Genomic DNA, 19,400 nt, shown 5'->3' on the forward strand with positions numbered 1-19,400 from the left:
TTTCATTGGCCCGTTTGACTGTCAAGGGTTCAGCCTCCAGGAAGAAACCCTAAATACAAAGTTAATACACCATTGCACATAAAAACGACTCCAGGGTGTCTAATGAAATACTGTCACCTCATAGACACATGAAAAACTGGAAAAATACAATAATTGTGACACTCCATCTTTAAGCATTTACATTACTACACCTCTTAGAGTCAGCTCACATTCACTGTGGCACTATTACAGCAATACGATTTATAAGTTAGTTACCGTGTATAGGAACTGTTGACATACTGAAGCTTTACAGTATGTCTCTATTAGCATATTATCGACTAGGCGACGTACGACAGGTTATTACGGGACTGTTGGGGTAAGAAAACCCAAATTAAGACAGGTTTAGTATAGTGTAAAGGCCATGGCGGTGGGGAGAGGATTAGTGTGCAGCCTGGCTCAGACTCATAAACACAGAGGCATAAGGTTATGCCAAGCACGGCGGGGATAAAGAGGCTGCCGTAAAACTGTCCTGACAGTGACTGATGAGGAGTCGTTGTGAAGCGCTAGAACACAGTGGACCTGTCACTCTCACTTGACTCTGTCACCGTAGTGGTGGGAACGGAGGGTTCACTAGTGGTCATTTATACTCGGAGAGTGTACACGCATAAACAAAATGGACCCGGCCGTAAGGGTGCATTTTGCACAAGTCTGTGCATTCCACTCATTTTCAACATTTTACTATGTCATTAATATACCTTAGAGCTGTTGTGTGGAAATAATAAAAATGTTCCCCCATTCTGTGTTTCCTAGTATGAAAAGTATGAAAAAAATCATTAACATGGTGAAACACATCTTGATGACATCATCAAGATGTGTTTCACCATGTTAATGATTTTCTTCAGACCTCCAGTTCTAGGAAACACAGAATGGGGGGACTTTTTTATTATTTCCACACAACAGCTCTAAGGTATATTAATGACATAGTAAAATGTTGAAAATGAGTGGAATGCCCCTTTAAGTAAAAGTATCAACTGCAATATAGAAATGCTCTGTTACAAGTAAAAGTCTGGGATTCAACATTTGAAGAAGATTTGGCTTCAAAGTGTACTTAACCCATAGACCTGAGTTAAAAACGTTCACTCTGAAAGAATATATATTCAAAGATTTGCGCCACATTTTTACGATTTTTCAAAAATAGCAGACCTACAAGCTCATAGCGCGCCACTTGGTGGCGCGCTATGAGCTTGTAGATCTGCTATTTTTCAATAGCTAAATTATAACATAATGTTTAAAACACCAAAAGGGGTTCCCGCCCAAAATGGGTTAAAGTACCAAAAGTAAAAGTACTAACTGTGTTATGCAGAATGGCTCATTTAAAGTTTTCAAGTGTATAAAGATCATTTGAAAATAGCCGGTCTACAATGCGATGTGATGCGACTCATTGTGAGCTTGTATATGGGCTATTTTCAAATGGCCAAAATCATCGAAATGTATATAGGGCTGAAGTGGTTAATTGTAATAATAATAATTGTGTTGTAATAATAATCAAAATCTACAAAGTATAGTAGTAACTAAAGTTTACAAATAATTGTAGTGGAGTAGAAGTAAAGTACTGACAATTTGAAATACTATAATATTACAGTATTTCAGAATAAAACATCCTCAAAACTGTACTAAAGTACTTGAGTAAATGTACTTAGTTACTTTCCACCACTGCCTGTCAGTCTCACTTGTCTCTGTCGCTGTAACGACAGGTTCGCTGCTAGTGTTGCGCATATGAACAAAATGGACCCGTGTTAGGGTGCATTTGGATATATTCATGACTGAGGATTTTATTGTGTGTAGAGGCCTATTCCCCTTGGTCTTCATCTTTCTCCACCTCTCTCTCCCCCACGCCGTATTGCCCTCATTTTTGCCTGACTGTCATCAGCTCCTTTTATTTGTTCTTTCTTGTCATCATTTCTTCTCCATCATCTGGGTCTGACACCGTCTGGATCACTCTGTCTGTAGGAGGTCTGTCTGTCTGTCTGTCTGTCTGTCTAGACAGACAGACAGACAGACAGACAGACAGACCTCCTACTGACAGACAGACAGACCTCCTACAGACAGACAGACAGACAGACAGACAGACAGACAGACAGACAGACAGACAGACAGACAGACAGACAGACAGACAGACAGACAGACAGACAGTGACGTCATGTGGCAGCCACAGTGGGCGCCCCTCACTTCACACAAGTGTGATTTCCCCCCCCCCCCTCATATGTTTAAATTAAAAGTCCATAGACTTGGCTGCCACATGACGTCGCTGCTTAATATTTAACTTTAATTTTAATTTTATAATAACAATAATGGAAGTCAGTTCGGGCTGAAACATAACATTGGACAAATTTGGAGTCATACGGACGACTGATATCATAGACTGGCCATACGAAGTCCGATATATCCACATGCACGTCACGCCATTATCACACCCTGTCTAATTTTGGAGCGGTGCCTATAACCGCTCCAATGAACAGCTATGTGTGTCTGTCCCTATGTATACAGTATGTCCGTTTGAGTACGGACAGCTGCAATACCGCTGGGTGACCTAAAGCGGCACTGTTGAGCAGCCTAACAGGCTATACAGTACAGCTGTTGAGCTTCACACTGACCACTATAACTGTAACAATAGTACAATACAGTACAGTACAGAGTACAGTACACACACACACAGCCTGCACCGCTCAGTTCACACGGGTGTGGTTTTCTCTTCCAGGCGTGCTGTTCCTGCAGTTCGGGGACGAGACGCGGCGCGTACACATCACCCACGAGCTGAGCAGCCTGGACACGTTGCACGCGCTCATCGTGCACATGTTCCCCCAGAAGCTGACGGCGGGCATGCTCAAGTCGCCCAACACGGCCATCCTCATCAAGGACGAGGCGCGCAACGTCTTCTACGAGCTGGAGGACGTCCGGGACATCCAGGACCGCAGCATCATCAAGATCTACCGCAAGGAGCCCATCTACGCCTCGTACCCTGCCGCCCCACACCTGGCCAACGGGGACCTGAGGGTGAGTCAGGGGGGTCATCATGGGGGTCATCGATGTGTCCGTAGTACACGGGCAAAAGAATGTGTCCGTAGCAAAGACTCTGTAGCCTGGCTGACCACTCCCTCTTGAAATCACATTTCATTATTACTTGTTACTTGCGCAAGCAAGTAATGTGGTCGGCTGCGTATGTATGGTATGTATGGTATGTATGTATGTATGTAGGCCTGTCCTCGGTCGTCCCTAATTGGCTGTTGATGGTGACGTAATTAAGATATGTTTCCATGTTAATGGGTATGTGGCTATGTAGGTATATGTAGGCGTGTCCTCTTATTGGTTGTTGATGTTGAAGTAACTAAGTTGGGAGGGCAGTACTTGCGCTCTGTTGCGCCATTTATGGCCTACTTGTGTGCATGGCGCAAGTTGGCAGCTCGATAGAGTTTATTAATGAAATGTGAGTGGTTAACCAGGCATATTTTCTGTGGCAAATGTTAGATTTTTGAGGGGCTCTAGCCCCTCCTATGCCCCGCTTTGTGTGTTTGTGTGTATGCGATGATTTGATTGGCTGAGCACCCCATAACAATGATTTGAGTGGCTGAGCACCCCATAACAATGATTTGAGTGGCTGAGCACCCCATAACAATGATTTGAGTGGCTGAGCACCCCATAACAATGATTTGAGTGGCTGAGCAATGTACTGTACGTATTGAGGATACAAAATCACACCTGTGTGAAGTGATGGGCGCTTTTATCATCATACATCATCACGACATAACATATCGATTTGCTCAGACACATATGACGTAAATTCTCCAGTCATTATCAATGGCATTTAATGTTTAATGTTAGGACAAAAATCTACACAATAACTGAATATAGGAGGGGTGACCCTCAAAAGTGAGTGCGCAAAAGTGCGCAAAAGTGAGTGCGCTCTTCATAACATTTATATACACTTTGAGACTTGATGTGTTTCCCTTCACATCTTCATCATGGGAATTCACGGCCTCGCCAAACTGATCGCTGACCAGTCGCCCGGCTCCATCAAGGAGAACGAGATTAAGAGCTACTTCGGGAGGAAGATCGCCATTGATGCCTCCATGTGCATCTACCAGTTCCTGATCTCTGTCCGTCAGGACGGCAACCTTCTGCAAAACGACGACGGAGAGACGACGAGCCACCTGATGGGAATGTTCTACCGAACAATCCACATGCTAGAGTACGGAATCAAACCCGTGTACGTGTTTGACGGCAAGCCTCCGCAGCTCAAGTCCGGCGAGTTGGAGAAGAGAGTGGAGAAGAGGGCCGAAGCCGAGAAGCTGCTTGCTCGGGCGCAGGAAGCAGGGGAGCGGGAGAACGTCGACAAGTTCACCAAGCGACTGGTTAAAGTCACAAAACAACACAACGACGAGTGCAAGAAGCTTCTGACCCTGATGGGGGTCCCCTACGTCGAGGCTCCCTGCGAGGCCGAGGCCAGCTGCGCCGCCCTGGTCAAAGCGGGGAAGGTCTTCGCCACGGCGACAGAAGATATGGACGGGCTGACGTTCGGCACGGGCGTCCTGCTCAGACACCTCACCGCCAGCGAAGCAAAGAAGCTACCTATCCAGGAGTTCCGGCTCAATCGACTTCTACAAGAAATGGGTCTAACCAACAAACAGTTCATAGACCTGTGTATTCTGCTGGGGTGTGACTACTGCGGGACCATCAAGGGGATCGGTCCAAAGAGAGCCATAGATCTGATCAAACAGCACGGCTCCATCGAGGAGATCCTGGACAACATCGACTCTGAGAAGCACCCAGCTCCAGAAGACTGGCTGTACCAGGAGGCCAGGGAACTGTTCCTGAAGCCTGACGTGGTGGACTGCACCACGTTGGAGCTCACGTGGGACGAGCCTGACGAGGACAGGCTGGTGCAGTTCATGTGTGGAGAGAAGCAGTTCAACGAGGACAGGATTCGAAGCGGCTTTAGGAAGATTTTGAAAAGCAGGCAGGGCAGCACACAGGGTCGCCTGGACTCGTTCTTCACCGTCACTGGATCGCTGTCCTCCAAGCGCAAGGAACCCGAGACAAAGGGGTCCGCAAAGAAGAAGCAAAAGAGTGGAGCCACGCCAGGAAAGTTCAAGAAGGGCAGATAGATGAGAGAAGAGAAAGTCTAGAAAGATTCCTTTATTATACAAATGCACAGATGAGTCACTTTATGTTGTGATTGGCTGAACTTTGCATAATGTTTGTGTCACGGGGCGGCGATGGCTCAGCGGTTAGAGTGGCCTGATAGTAACCGCAAGGTTGCCAGTTCGAACTCGGGCTCCCCCAGAGGTCGTGTCGAAGTGTCCTTGAGCAAGACACTGAACCTCTAATTGCTCCTGATGTGCTGGTTGGTGCCTTGCATGGTTTCCGCCGCCATCGGTGTATGAATGTGTGTGTGAATGTAATGCACAATCTATGTAAAGCACCTTGGATAAAGGCGCTATATAAATGCACCATTTATCTCATGAGCCAATATAAGTGGCAGAGGGTGCATGGCACGTCTTCGTGTCAAAAAACGCCTAGAGCAGGTGTCTCGTACAGGTTTTTGAACAGCTGGTGGATGGCATTTATGCTCGCGTGCGGCTTTAACTTGTAGCGTCGCGTCGGCAAAAAACTGAAACGCTTTGCCGACGCTACAAGTTGAAGCCAGAAAGTGCCTATCCCAGGATTCTTTCCTGCTGACACGTATATGTGCCTGTGCCCAGAGAGAGAGAGAGAGAGAGAGAGTGAAAAGGGGAAGGGAGAGAGAGAGAGAGAGAGAGAGATATGAGGGATGTGCAGGCCTAGGTTGCTAGATGTGAGTGTACTGGGTAGTGTCCCGAACCTCTAGTTACAGACAAAAGAGTTGGCTCAGTTTGGCTCCTTGGTGCTCTCCTTTAATGTTGTGTAAAAACATTCACACAGGTGTGAAGTGAGGGGCGCTCTTATCTTATCTTATACATCATCATACATCACATTCCGTGCTCAACCAATCAAATCATCACAAATGTCATTCCGGCCAATCACTTTTGGCGTCTTCACTCTTCTGCCCTCACTATTATTATCCTCAATATGCACTTTGCCCAGCCAATCAAATCATCGCTATGGGTGGGTGATCAGTCAATCACAAGCCAATGCTTGTGTTCACACAAACCCGGAAAACTGGGCATAGGAGGGGCTAGCGCCCCTCAAAAACAGCAAGACCTGTTTGTTTGTCTTAATAATTCAATTGAATTAACAAATTGTTTTATGTAAAATGTTTGTCTCCATTTCTCCATCCAAGGAAAAAAGGTTGTCGAAAACAACACCCTATATCTTCTGTATTCCTCTGCAAACGTGTCGGTTGGGTGTACATCCCATATGCCATTTCGCAACATCAGCGATTTGCAAAATATGGGTATTATTTGTCACACTATTATTGATCTCGCAACGGAACAATGGGTTTAGGTTGAAATTTGGCCAAGTACTGAAATCCTTTCAGATCTCATACAAATCTGATCTTTATAGGTTAAAACAATGGGTCCCAAACCTTTTAGCTCAACACCCCAAAAAGACATTTTCCCGCAGGACCCAAACTAGTGAAATTATCAGATCTACAAGCTCACAATGCGTTGCTTCGCGCCGACTTGTGAGCTTGTAGATCGGCTATTTTCATTAAACATTTGTTTTCTAATTTATGGAATTTCTTCGATTTTTCTCTGATTTCTTCATGAAATTACTGGGGAAAAAAATCATTGACTTGTTTTTAATTCATGAAAACGTTAGCTTTTTTGGGAATGTCGGAAGACAAAAAAATAAAGGGACCCATACAAATGTGTCCGAGACCCACAAATGGGTCCCGACCCAGTATTTGGGAACCTGTGGCCTAGAATAGTACATTTACATATTGATAGTATTCTTTTTACAGCGTTGTAAATAAATGGAGACCGTGGGTTTCTTAGACGGGGTAATTGTCCAGGGTGTTTTCTTTTGACTTTTCCCAGCAATAACCTGCAATAACAGTTGGGGCAGCAGCGTATGTATGTGGGTTAGTAATTCCTTCTGGAAATGCATTTTTCTTATCTCCAAGTGGGCCAATCTGTTGACGTGACACCAGAGAACAACACTCCTCTGTCTGATCCCAGCACAACAAGAACACCTTGAGCACTATCTGCTGCAGTTGAAAAGACTGGAGACCATTTATTTTATTTTATTTGCCATCTGCATTATTCACACAACGCAGAGAATCAATCAGCCATTAAAGCATACAGTACATAAACCAGTACATAAACCAGAGCTGTGTGTGTGTGTGTGTGTGTGTGTGTGTGTGTGTGTGTGTGTGTGTGTGTGTGTGTGTGTGTGTGCGTGTGCGTGTGCGTGTGTGTGTGCGTGCTTGTACTGTATGTACAACAATGTCTGTTCATTCAGTTAATAATGGATGTAATAGAGGGGAAACCCTTAAGTACAACCAAATCAATACTTTGACAAACCTTGAAGTTACTGTATAGCTGTTTTACAGACTGAAAGAATGAATGGCACAGAATGTCTTCTCTCCTCTCTCCGTGCCAGCTGGCTCTGCTGGAAGGACCAAATGCAAGCTGCACTTAACTTGTTTTATGGTTCGATGTAGGTAATGGGTATATGTGTATAACTGTGTCCTTTGCTGAGCTGTCTGTGTCTTTTTTCTGTTTTGTCTTTGTCATAAAATGTAAAAATCAATACAAATATTGTTGAAAAAAAAACAACTAACATATTGACTATTGACATGAACTGGTCCTGCAGTGTGACGTATGGCTTATCTGCTTTTTAATGTGAAAGGTTTTTATGTGTGTACACTATGCGTTTCTGTGTGAGTGTGAGTGTTGCAAATACTTTTGTCGTACACCAGTGTGCGGTACAGCATGCATCAAACAGTTCTGTATTATAAAGCTAAAACTGGGATGCTGAAAAACGTAGAAGGAAACACTGAGGTGCTTTAAAGAATGAGAGAAGTTGGGAGATAGAAAATATTGCCTCGAGACAAGAGCTGCATAGATTAACATAATTGCAATAGTAGATTGGGAGAAAACAAAGGGAGAGGTAACACAATACAGCAAGACTATACCAGAGAAGAAGAAAATTGAAAGAGGAAAAAAATATGATGTTAACCACGTAAACCCTATCTACTTATTAAACTAATGTGGCTCTGTACTTGGTCCACTGCCCCCCTCCCCTCCTCTACACCAATGTCTTCGCCAAAAAATAGCCAATCTACAAGCTCACAATAATGCCGCATGGCGAATGTTCCCCCTAGAATAGTGATGCTCTGGTTCAAGTGAGAATATTGGAGGGTAGTAACTCGCTTCATTTGGCCCCGCTTGCCGAGCAGTGCATAGTTGCATACTGGCATCATCCTGCTTAACGATCCATTCTAATGCCTAGCATTCTTCTAAGGAGAAGAAATGGATGCATCTAGATAGGACAGTATCCTGGATACCAGCTCAGAGGCGGCAAACACTCTTCCAGATCTCGCCTTTAACTTTTGCAGTGGCAATAGTCTATGCTGAATTTGATCAACATTGCTGAACACATTCTGTTGCTCACCTAACTGCTGCCCAACAGCTTTGTTTGTTTGTTTCAATAATTGTGTTGTGGGGCAAATGACTGGTCTTTTTTACATGCAGCATTGGCAGATATATACAATCGTATAGGTCAACCTCAGCTTGACTCGCGAACACGTTGCTCCCATGCATCTCCAGGGTTCCATGGTATAACACCCCCCACTCCTTCCCTCCCCACTTGTCATTTCAGAGGGAGATGGTGTACACGTCCCGCGACTCCTCCCCCACTCGCCGCATGAACACCCTGCCTCACTCCTCCTCCGCCTCGGGCTCCCCCTCGGGCTCCCCGTCACGCTCGCGTCTCTCCTACAGCGGGGGCCGCCCGCCGTCCTTTGCGGGCGGGCCGGGCTCGGGGTCCCACCCCTCGCAGCAGCAGCACCCGCATCATCACCCCAACGCCGGCGGCGGCGGCGGCGGCAGCCATCACGGCGGAGGACCCCCCAACTCCGGCCTGTCCCCCTCGCCCAGCGCCATCCTGGAGCGGCGGGACGTCAAGCCTGACGAGGAGGTCTCCGGGAAGAACAGCATGGTGCTGATGAAGAGCGACGGGCTGTACGCGGACCCCTACAGCCTGGTGCACGAGGGCCGCCTCAGCATCGCCTCCACGCAGTCCCTGGCCGCCATCGGAGACCCCTTCAGCTTCCCCGTGTCCAGCGGGCTCTACCGCCGCGGCTCCGTCCGCTCCCTCAGCACCTACTCGGCCGCCGCCCTCCAGGTAGGGCCGGGCGATATCGTAGATGAATATCGCCGCGGCGATACAATGTCTCCACGATATGCCTTTTCAGAGACATCGTATATATTGTGATACAGTGAATGCTCATCATATTGATTTGCAGTGAGTTCTATACCTTAATTTAAACTGTTTCGTTTGCCAAAAAGAATACGTATTTTGGTCTAAATGGTCAGTTACTCCATTTTCTTTCACCTTGTAGGTGGTTGTACTGTTACTGTTAAGTTAAGTTACTGTTAAGTATGAAAAATAATCATAGAAACCGCATGAAAACAAAATATTGTGATAATATCGTGTAGTGTGATACTGCTTGACAATATAATATTTTTCCATATGGCCCACCGCTACCTTCAGGGCGACCTGGACGACCCCATCTACAAGCCGGGCGCCTCGCTCTACTCCGACTCGTACTCGTCGGCCACGCTGGGCAGCATGGGCTTCCATCGGATGCCCCCCTCGTCCCCGCAGAAGATCCCCGACATGGGCCTGAGGGACAGTCACAGGGACTCGTACTCGGGCTCCCCCAGCAGGGTCAGGGACTCCCCCGTCAGGCAGGCCTTCCGCAAGGACTCGGCCTCCTCCTCCGTGTTCGTGGAGAGCCCAAAGTCGAGGCCCAGCTCCGGCTCGGACCCGCTGTGCCTCACGGCCGGGCCCGGAGGCACAGCCGGTTTCGGCTCCATGATGTCGTCTGGACAGGACCCGGACAGCAGTAGGTCAGTATGAGGAGTGAGGACTGAACACAGTGCTTTGTCTGATTACTAAAGGCTGGCATATTATGTAGGGCTGTCACAATTACAAATTTAAGTTGACGATTAATCGTCACACAAATATTGCGATTAACGATTGAATTGTGGTTTTGGCTTTCGACATAATAGGAACATTTGACATTTCTGTTTGCCTGGTAATCAAAAAATGCACAGGGCAGTTATGACATCACGTGACGGGATTATGACACATGGTATGCACTGTTTATAGGGACCAACGTCTGGAGCGTATGGAAGCCATGGAGAAACAGATCGCCAGTCTGACTGGCCTGGTTCAGAGTGTTCTGACCAGAGCACCGGACAGTGACAGCACGTAAGACATTCTGTTATAGCCCCCTCCATTATCCCACCAGGCTGCACGCTGAGGCACATGGACAGCAACAAGCAAAGCTATTCTCAGAACCATTATCGGCTCTGTGCAGTGAAATAGTGCATTTGTTTTGTGTACGCATGTTGTAAGTACAGCCACACAGAACATCTGTATAAGGCACAGCACGTTGATACAGTGAGACCTGCGAGACAGCTGTTCAGCCCATATTGATCTAAACGAGACATCATCATCATCATCGACATCATCATGGCATCCATGTCAACACAGTCACAGACTATCATAAGACCCCATGAAGAGCAGGGCAATGAGGGCATTGTACAGGTCAGCGTGTGTAGCCTACAGTGTACATCAGGGATTCCCAAACGTTTTCAGCTCGAGACCCAGAACATACTGTACATTTTGGTGTCTTCCCAGGACCCAAAAAGACATTATGAATACGACACTTATTTAATAGTGTAAATAGCTGAGCTATACAAGCTCACACATCTCAGAGTTAAATTAACATTGATTTTACAATATAAATTGGGTGTCTCGGTGATAGAAATGCCATTAAATGGGGGTCCGTAGCCTAATTCATGTCAAACTGGGGGTCCTTGAAATTGAAACGGGTTGAGAATCACTGTTAGAGTGATCTTCTCTTATGGGGGTCCCTGGCATATGTCTTCAAACCCCCCCGTTTGGGAGTCCTTGGTGTCCAGCAGCAGTATAGCAGCACTATTAGCATTAGCACCGTAATTGCCTTGCCCTGTGTGGCCGTTGATCCTCAGATGCGGCCTGCTGCGTCTCTGCATGATGGCGGGCTGCCCTCCGGACCAAGGGCCGGAGTTCTCACGCCCATTACCTTTCTCTTCCAGCGAGAAGACCGAGTCCAACAGCGACGGCTCCGCCACTGGAAGTGAGTACAACGAGTCTGTGAGCACTGTGTGATCGTGAGCGCTCTGTTACTGTATAGCTGAATGCTAACAGACTGGCTTTGGGGTGCATGCGTTTGGTCCGACATACTACTAACAGTCCTACCAGTCATGAGTCCGACACCCTGCCCAAAACCCAAACCCTAAACCCCACCTCACAGGAAGCCACGGGTTAGTTTTAACCTGCCACGAACTCTTTTACCGCCAACACCCCCATCTGGTGTCTGAATTGTGTACTCCAGGACCAGCACACGTTGATTTTATATTGGGAATACCTTTATTTTTACCGTTTTTTAACCGTTTCACTTGGAAACCGACAGTCAGGAAGTGAATAGTCGCTGTGTAACGAGTCCCGCAAATGTTATTTAATTCACCCAAAACATACATTTTGTAACCGGGAATCATATCGTTTAGAGAAATGAGGCGCAAATCAAGCTTGTTTTGGTCCAAAAAGAAGAATCCGAAATATTAACACTGCGTTCCCATAGACAGCATAAGCCAGCTGAATTTTCACGATCCTTTGAGCGATCTCGGCGCCGAGTGAGTTAACCTTTAGGTTAACTCACGTTTAGGGGCGGCTGTGGCTCAGGAGGTAGAGCAGGTCGTCCAATGATCCGTGGGTCGGAGGTTCGAATCCCGGCTCCTCTTGTCCACTGAACCCTACATTGCCTCCAATGAGTTGGTCAGTGTGAGCTCGCCACCATTGGTGTGTGAATGTGGGAAGTGAGGACGCTGGCGTCGACTGCTTCACCACCTTTTATAGCGGAAAAACGCTATAAAAATGCAATTCATCATTAACCTGCCACGCATGTCGGGAGCCACGGGTTCGTTTTAACCTGCCGAGCATGTCAGGAGCCACGGGTTCGTTTTAACCTGCTGAGCATGTCTGGAGCCACGGGTTCGTTTTAACCTGCCGAGCATGTCGGGAGCCACGGGTTCGTTTTAACCTGCCGAGTATGTTCGGGAGCCACGGGTTCGTTTTAACCTGCCGAGCATGTCGGGAGCCACGGGTTCGTTTTAACCTGCCGAGTATGTTCGGGAGCCACGGGTTCGTTTTAACCTGCCGAGCATGTCGGGAGCCACGGGTTCGTTTTAACCTGCCGAGTATGTTCGGGAGCCACGGGTTCGTTTTAACCTGCCGAGCATGTCGGGAGCCACGGGTCAGTTTTAACCTGCCGAGCATGTCTGGAGCCACGGGTCAGTTTTAACCTGCCGAGCATGTCTGGAGCCACGGGTCAGTTTTAACCTGCCGAGCATGTCGGGAGCCACGGGTCAGTTTTAACCTGCCGAGCATGTCTGGAGCCACGGGTCAGTTTTAACCTGCTGAGCATGTCGGGAGCCACGGGTCAGTTTTAACCTGCCGAGCATGTCGGGAGCCACGGGTTAGTTTTAACCTGCCGAGCATGTCAGGAGCCACGGGTGAGTTTCATTCCGGCCAAAGGTTAGTTGTAACCGGCCACGCATGTCTGGACCGACAACGAGGTGTTGTCGGACTAATGCCTGTCGGTCTGTTAGCATGTCTAACAAACGTACTGTATGCACCCCGTGATCATGACCTCTCTGTTAGCTGAATGCTAACAGCTTCCTATCTCAGTTCCCTTCAGGAACTCTCTCATTTAGTTCTTTATATGCATGGCCCTGCAAAATTAGGCCCTTAGCCACTTAACACATTTCTAAGTCATTTTGAAACTAGCCGGTCTACAAGCAAATGTGTTGTCACCTTGTAGATCTGCTGTTCTTGAAACGTAGTGGACGTAGACTTTATTTCTATTGTTTACTCACTCCGGAATGTTCGTTTGTACGACATTCCTACAGTATGGTGAATCAAGCATTGAAAAACTAAGAAAATAGGCCTACTTGATGAATTGAAGTAGACGGTAAAACTACAGGTATATCAATGCTGTCTATCTGTTTATAAACTCCAAAACAACACAGTGAAAATTATCCTTGTTATTCATGGGGTGAGTAAACATAGATTTTTTGGTGGGGGTGAACTTTCCCTTTAAAGGGGTTAAATCTAGCTGGGAAAATGAAGGGTACAATTGGGATTCGTGGAGGAGTCTTGGTGCATACAGATTAAATTCAGTATTTCATTGACATGAACTGCTTATTGCAGGATCAGGTCAGAACGGTCTCTAGTCTCTGTCAGATACATTGACTTCCTCATCTCTCTCCCTCTCTGGCTTTTTCGGTCACAATCTATTTCTTTTCATCCCCATTCCTGTTTCGCCTTCTCCCCATATTCCATTAAGGAAGAAAAATCAAAAACGAAAAAATACACTTTGGCATTTAATACTCTACGGAGATAACCTTTCTATCGTCAGGGCTTTACATTGACGGCACAGGGCTGTAACTGCCATTGAAGCTTCTGGCAGACTGAAATAATGCCAAATCAATACAGCAAACCTCCAGTGGAGACACTGTCTATACTTTCACATCAGCTTCCCTGTCGACTGCTGTGGTTACCGACTGCAGTCGTTTGTGTTCCGTGTCAGTATGAACGTCGTGCATATTGGGAGGAATGGTACGTTCAGGAAACGCTCCACAGTTAATCACTGTGAATCAATTAACAGGTGTTAACTTTCTCGTTCCTGTGCTTTGGGCAGGACTCGTTAATATACTAGTCGCTGTCATTCATACGCTAACCGCACCGAGTGAAAACCTGCTCGCATTTTGAACACTGAAATGACGAGCTCTATAGAGTGCAGAAGTCCTGACGGCACTCACTCATCCCCTGGTTTGCGGAAGTAATTTCTCTATGGAGAATAACATGGGGTCGTCTTAAAATCATCTCATATAAGAATTGTGGTCCAAAAATAAACAAACTGTCTCTGCGATATTGTCGTGTCTCTGTATCATTTACGACGTACAGTAACTAATACGGCAGCAGTAACATTAGCGTAGTAACATTAGCGTTTTCTCGCAGTGAGTTGATTCTTCAGTTCTTATATGAGGCGATCTAAGATCCGACTATGGGGATTATAATACAAATTAAAAAATACACAAACCCTCTATAGAGATTCCCTGATCTATACATCTCCCTCTCTCCCTCATCAACCGTCTTGTAACCAGGCTCACTCTTTCTATATTTTCAGCTGGACGGCTGAAGCGGAAAGGGAAAGGTAGTTGCTCTCTCCTACCTCACACACCACCCTTCATTTCTCCTTTATCCAATCTCTCTCTCTCTCTCTCTGTCTCTCTCGTCTCCATGGCTCTGTGGTCTGTGAGTGTGGGTGTGTGGTGGTGTCGCTCTCTCTCTCTCTCTCTCTCTCTCTTTCTCTGTCTCGCTGCCTGGGCTGGGCTGGGTGGCTGGCTGGCTATAGTGGTGTCTGTCCTCCCGTGTGCCTCCTCTCCTCTACTCTCCCTGATCGATTCCTCAAGAGAGAACAGGCCTTGATCTGTTCCTGTCACTGTACTGGCCGTGTGTGTGTGTGTGTGTGTGTGTGTGTGTGTGTGTGTGTGTGTGTGTGTGTGTGTGTGCGTGTGCGTGTGCGTGCGTGTGTGTGTGTGTGTCCTGAGTCTGACTGTCCCTCCTTCTGGATTTCAGTCTGGCAATGCGTTTGTGAAATTCAGAGGGATGTTTTTTTGTCAGAGATGCCGCGGCACTCACTCCTAGCCGTGTGTGTGTGTGTGTGTGTGTGTGTGTGTGTGTGTGTGTGTGTGTGTTGCAGTGTGCATGTGGGAGGTTAGATAGGAAGGTTAATGGCCATAATCACAAAGCCCTGAGGTAGATAAGAGCATGGTTATCCCCCTGTGTGTACTGTATGTCTCGCACACGCACACACACACACACACACACACACACACACACACACACACACACACACACACACACACACACACACACACACACACACACACACACACACTGAATGGAGACTGATTGCAAGTCTCTGTGGATCACTATAACAGCATGCGGACACGCCTCCTCTAGTGCATTCCCAACGGGGCTGGAGGAAGAGGTTTGTGAATATGGCATTTTACATTAATTTGTGGCACTGTGTGTGTGTGTGCGCGCGCGCCTGTGTGTGCGTGTGTTCACACATAAGTGCTGCTGTGCGCTGCTTGCAAGTGCCATCAGTGCCCTTGTGTATGTGTTTATACAGTAAGTATGTGTGGTGCGTGCCCTTGTGTATGTGTTTATACAGTAAGTATGTGTGGTGCGTGCGTGAGTGCGTGTGTGTGTGAGTGCGTGCGTGCGTGCGTGCGTGCGTGCGTGCGTGCGTGCGTGCGTGCGTGCGTGCGTGCGTGCGTGCATGCGTGCGTGCGTGCGTGCGTGTGGCCGGCCGTGCGTGCGTGCGGCCGGGCTGAAGATGTCAGCCCAGTGTGTCAGCAATTGAATGTCTCCGTCACCTCCCCGTGACCCCGCTCTGTGTCCTGTTCTGTGATTGTCAGCTCTCACACCGTCGGCGCCGCTGGCTCTGATGCCTCCTCCTCCGTCTTCCAACGCAGGCGACAACGTCAGCCGGCTGCAGATGCAGCTGCACCTGCACGACCTGCAGCACAACGCCACGGACCTGCGCAAGCAGCTCGGCCAGCTGCGCAAGATGCAGGTGAGATATACCTGCTGCTACTTTTCGAATGATTATCTCTGCTACGGCCCCTGTCCGCGTGTGTGTGTGTTTGTCTGTCTTTATCATGCGATAAACACCATATGTTACTTATCAGTCGAATGCAATCAAGCCAGCAGGCTCGCCTGCAGCCGACTGGCTGCGATTAGGAAGCGCGGTGGCGTCTGACGAGGTGTGTGTCTGTCTGTTAGCAACTAATCTGACTCCAACAACGCTACAGTATACAGTCATAAAGACACAGGTTATATGCTGTTGCTGTACAGTCTGACACATTGAGGCCCGTTGAATCCTTCGAGAACCTATGATGAAACGTACTGTAAGAATGATAAAACTCTGGGTTCAGTTGGCGTTTAAAGGGTCAGGCAGATGCCGTGCGGTGGGGGAGAGGCACACATTCCGCGTGGCGATTTGACACATGATGATCACATAAAACAGGGGTTCTCAACGTTTTGCTTTGGCAATGTCTCGGGACCCCCGCCCCGCCCCCTCCCGACCCCCAATATAAATTGACTGCTACAATAACCTTAAACCATTTTGGGCGGTGTTTTAAGCATTGTTATAATTTAGCTATTGAAAAATAGCAGGTCTACAAGCTCATAGCGCGCCACCGAGTGGCGCGCTACGAGCTTGTAGGTCTGCTATTTTTGAAAATAAAATTTAAAAATAAATATTTTTTTTTTTTATAATTTGGGGACCCCCTAAAATAATTTGACGACCCCCCGAGGGGTCGCGACCCACGGGTTGAGAACCCCTGACATAAAAGACCATACAAATACATGCAGGAGAGGTGAAAAGATGACATTATAAAAGAGATGGGGTCGTCTGCTGTTGTGCTCCCTTTTCTGTCGAGTTAAACGCTTCCACTGGCCGTCAAGGAGAGAGGGCAGAGAGGATGGGATAGAATTACAGTGCAAAACAACCCTATTCATTCACACTCTGTTCAGACCTAGTCCTGAACATTCCTTCAGCGTTCAGTCAGTCAGGCATCGCTGGAGCATGCAGTAGGGTTGCAGTGCAGGTCCTGGGCAGTAGACCTAAGGTTTAACTCCTTTAGCATGTTAGCATGTTGCAGTGCAGGTCCTGGGCAGTAGACCTAAGGTTTAACTCGTTTAGCACGTTAGCATGTTACAGTGCAGGTCCTGGGCAGTAGACCTAAGGTTTAACTCGTTTAGCATGTTAGCATGTTGCAGTGCAGGTCCTGGGCAGTAGACCTAAGGTTTAACTCGTTTAGCATGTTAGCATGTTGCAGTGCAGGTCCTGGGCAGTAGACCTAAGGTTTAACTCGTTTAGCATGTTAGCATGTTGCAGTGCAGGTCCTGGGCAGTAGACCTAAGGTTTAACTCGTTTAGCATGTTAGCATGTTGCAGTGCAGGTCCTGGGCAGTAGACCTGAGGTTTAACTCGTTTAGCACGTTAGCATGTTGCAGTGCAGGTCCTGGGCAGTAGACCTAAGGTTTATCTCGTTTAGCACGTTAGCATGTTACAGTGCAGGTCCTGGGCAGTAGACCTAAGGTTTAACTCGTTTAGCACGTTAGCATGTTACAGTGCAGGTCCTGGGCAGTAGACCTAAGGTTTAACTCGTTTAGCACGTTAGCATGTTACAGTGCAGGTCCTGGGCAGTAGACCTAAGGTTTAACTCGTTTAGCACGTTAGCATGTTGCAGTGCAGGTCCTGGGCAGTAGACCTAAGGTTTAACTCGTTTAGCACGTTAGCATGTCTGTATGGAGCATTACCTAGTGTATCAGAGAAGATAGCAGTAAGGAGGATGAGACTAGCTGGCCACTGCCACCGACACCAAGAACTCCCGGCCAAAAAGCTTGTACTGTGGGAACCAACACACGGGCATCGATCGAGAGGACGTCCCACACCTACCTATGTGGACGCACTAAAGAAAGATGCTGGTGCGGAAAGCACAAATGAGCTGGCCAGATGTATGGAGAACCGAGATGACTGGAGACGCCGATGGAGGGCTCGTCTGAGGACGACGTAGAGAGATGTTGCAGTGCAGGTCCTGGGCAGTAGACCTAAGGTTTAACTCGTTTAGCACGTTAGCATGTTGCAGTGCAGGTCCTGGGCAGTAGACCTAAGGTTTAACTCGTTTAGCACGTTAGCATGTTGCAGTGCAGGTCCTGGGCAGTAGACCTAAGGTTTAACTCGTTTAGCACGTTAGCATGTTGCAGTGCAGGTCCTGGGCAGTAGACCTAAGGTTTAACTCGTTTAGCACGTTAGCATGTTACAGTGCAGGTCCTGGGCAGGAGACCTATGGTTTAACTCGTTTAGCACGTTAGCATGTTGCAGTGCAGGTCCTGGGCAGTAGACCTAAGGTTTAACTCGTTTAGCATGTTAGCATGTTGTAGTGCAGGTCCTGGGCAGTAGACCTAAGGTTTAACTCGTTTAGCACGTTAGCATGTTACACCAATTCACTGGATCAGTTGAACTGCTCCTCTAAAGCTCCACACCAGGAAGTGCAGTGCACATGTTCTACAGCAGTGATTGCCACGTCCCAGGTGTCATTGAGGAGATTCAAAATGGCAAAATGGAGCATTTGTTTGAAATGACCAATAGTTCACCCCAAAAAATATACTTTCTATCAATTACATATCCCATGAAGCCTTGAATTCATGGAGATTATTTCTTTTTTATTTCTTTCCTTCGCATTCCTAGGCCAATAATTTGACAGATTCATATCAGTACCAGTCTACTCCTTTAACAATTATGTATGTTGAAGCTCTTTCAATATCGCCTCACCTGTGAATATTTCAATAATAATAACACTTATGACATACCGTACACAATTTATTTACATTTTAATCATTTCCACATCAAAGAATCATTTCAAACAGGGGTCCATGATGGCCTAATGAAAGTCAATTTGGGGGTGACATGAAAATAATTGAAACCCCCTCTTCTATAGTACAGTTGGGTGCCACCGATATTGTCCCTTATCATTTGACCCATTTAGGCCTGACCTCAAAATTAAAAAAAAATCCTTCTAAATCCTCCAGTTTTCTGAAATAAATATTTTCACGATTTTTCAAAAATAGCAGACCTACAAGCTCGTAGCGCGCCACTCGGTGGCGCGCTATGAGCTTGTAGATCTGCTATTTTTCAATAGCTAAATTATAACAATGTTTAAAACACCAAAAGGGGTTCCCGCCCAAAATGGGTTAACTGTCCTTTTGCGCAGATCACGCAAACCTCAGCAAAAAGAAAAGGACAATATCGATGGCCTCCAACTGTATATGAAAGTTCCCAAGTAGTCCGCAGGGTCCTTAGTCCTTACAGAGGCCCAGCACTGACATGGAGAGCTACAGTACTAAACCATGCTGGAACTAAAACCACGCTGGAACCCATGAGCATGGAGCCATGGATAGCGGATAGTGGTTTGGCCTCAGAACTGTTGTGGAAAGAAGGTGTCGTATCTTATGACACGAGACCATACAAACTTAACCAAAACACTGGGAGAGCATTGAGATAATTGTGAGACACAGACAGAGTGAAGT

At 47.1% G+C, this 19,400-nt stretch overlaps 2 protein-coding genes across 2 annotated transcripts in view; both read left to right on the top strand.

Annotated features, from left to right (window-relative positions):
- srcin1a (SRC kinase signaling inhibitor 1a) overlaps positions 1-19,400 on the top strand; it is a 211,044-nt gene that overhangs the window by 158,532 nt on the left and 33,112 nt on the right. The window contains exons 6-12 of the mRNA XM_079519333.1: positions 2,738-3,033; positions 8,782-9,306; positions 9,676-10,034; positions 10,297-10,398; positions 11,184-11,311; positions 14,423-14,449; positions 15,723-15,880. Of these exons, the coding sequence (XP_079375459.1) occupies positions 2,738-3,033; positions 8,782-9,306; positions 9,676-10,034; positions 10,297-10,398; positions 11,184-11,311; positions 14,423-14,449; positions 15,723-15,880 (1,595 nt within the window). The remainder of the gene's footprint in view (positions 1-2,737; positions 3,034-8,781; positions 9,307-9,675; positions 10,035-10,296; positions 10,399-11,183; positions 11,312-14,422; positions 14,450-15,722; positions 15,881-19,400) is intronic.
- LOC306935953 (flap endonuclease 1-like) lies at positions 3,984-5,141 on the top strand (the record flags this gene model as incomplete). The annotated part of the gene is made up of 1 exon (XM_079519330.1): positions 3,984-5,141. Exon 1 carries the CDS (start codon positions 3,999-4,001, stop codon positions 5,139-5,141), a length of 1,143 nt encoding a protein of 380 aa, XP_079375456.1. The 5' UTR covers positions 3,984-3,998.

Source organism: Electrona antarctica, assembly GCF_951216825.1.
Source record: "Electrona antarctica genome assembly, chromosome: 14".
Classification (NCBI taxonomy): Eukaryota; Metazoa; Chordata; class Actinopteri; order Myctophiformes; family Myctophidae; genus Electrona; species Electrona antarctica.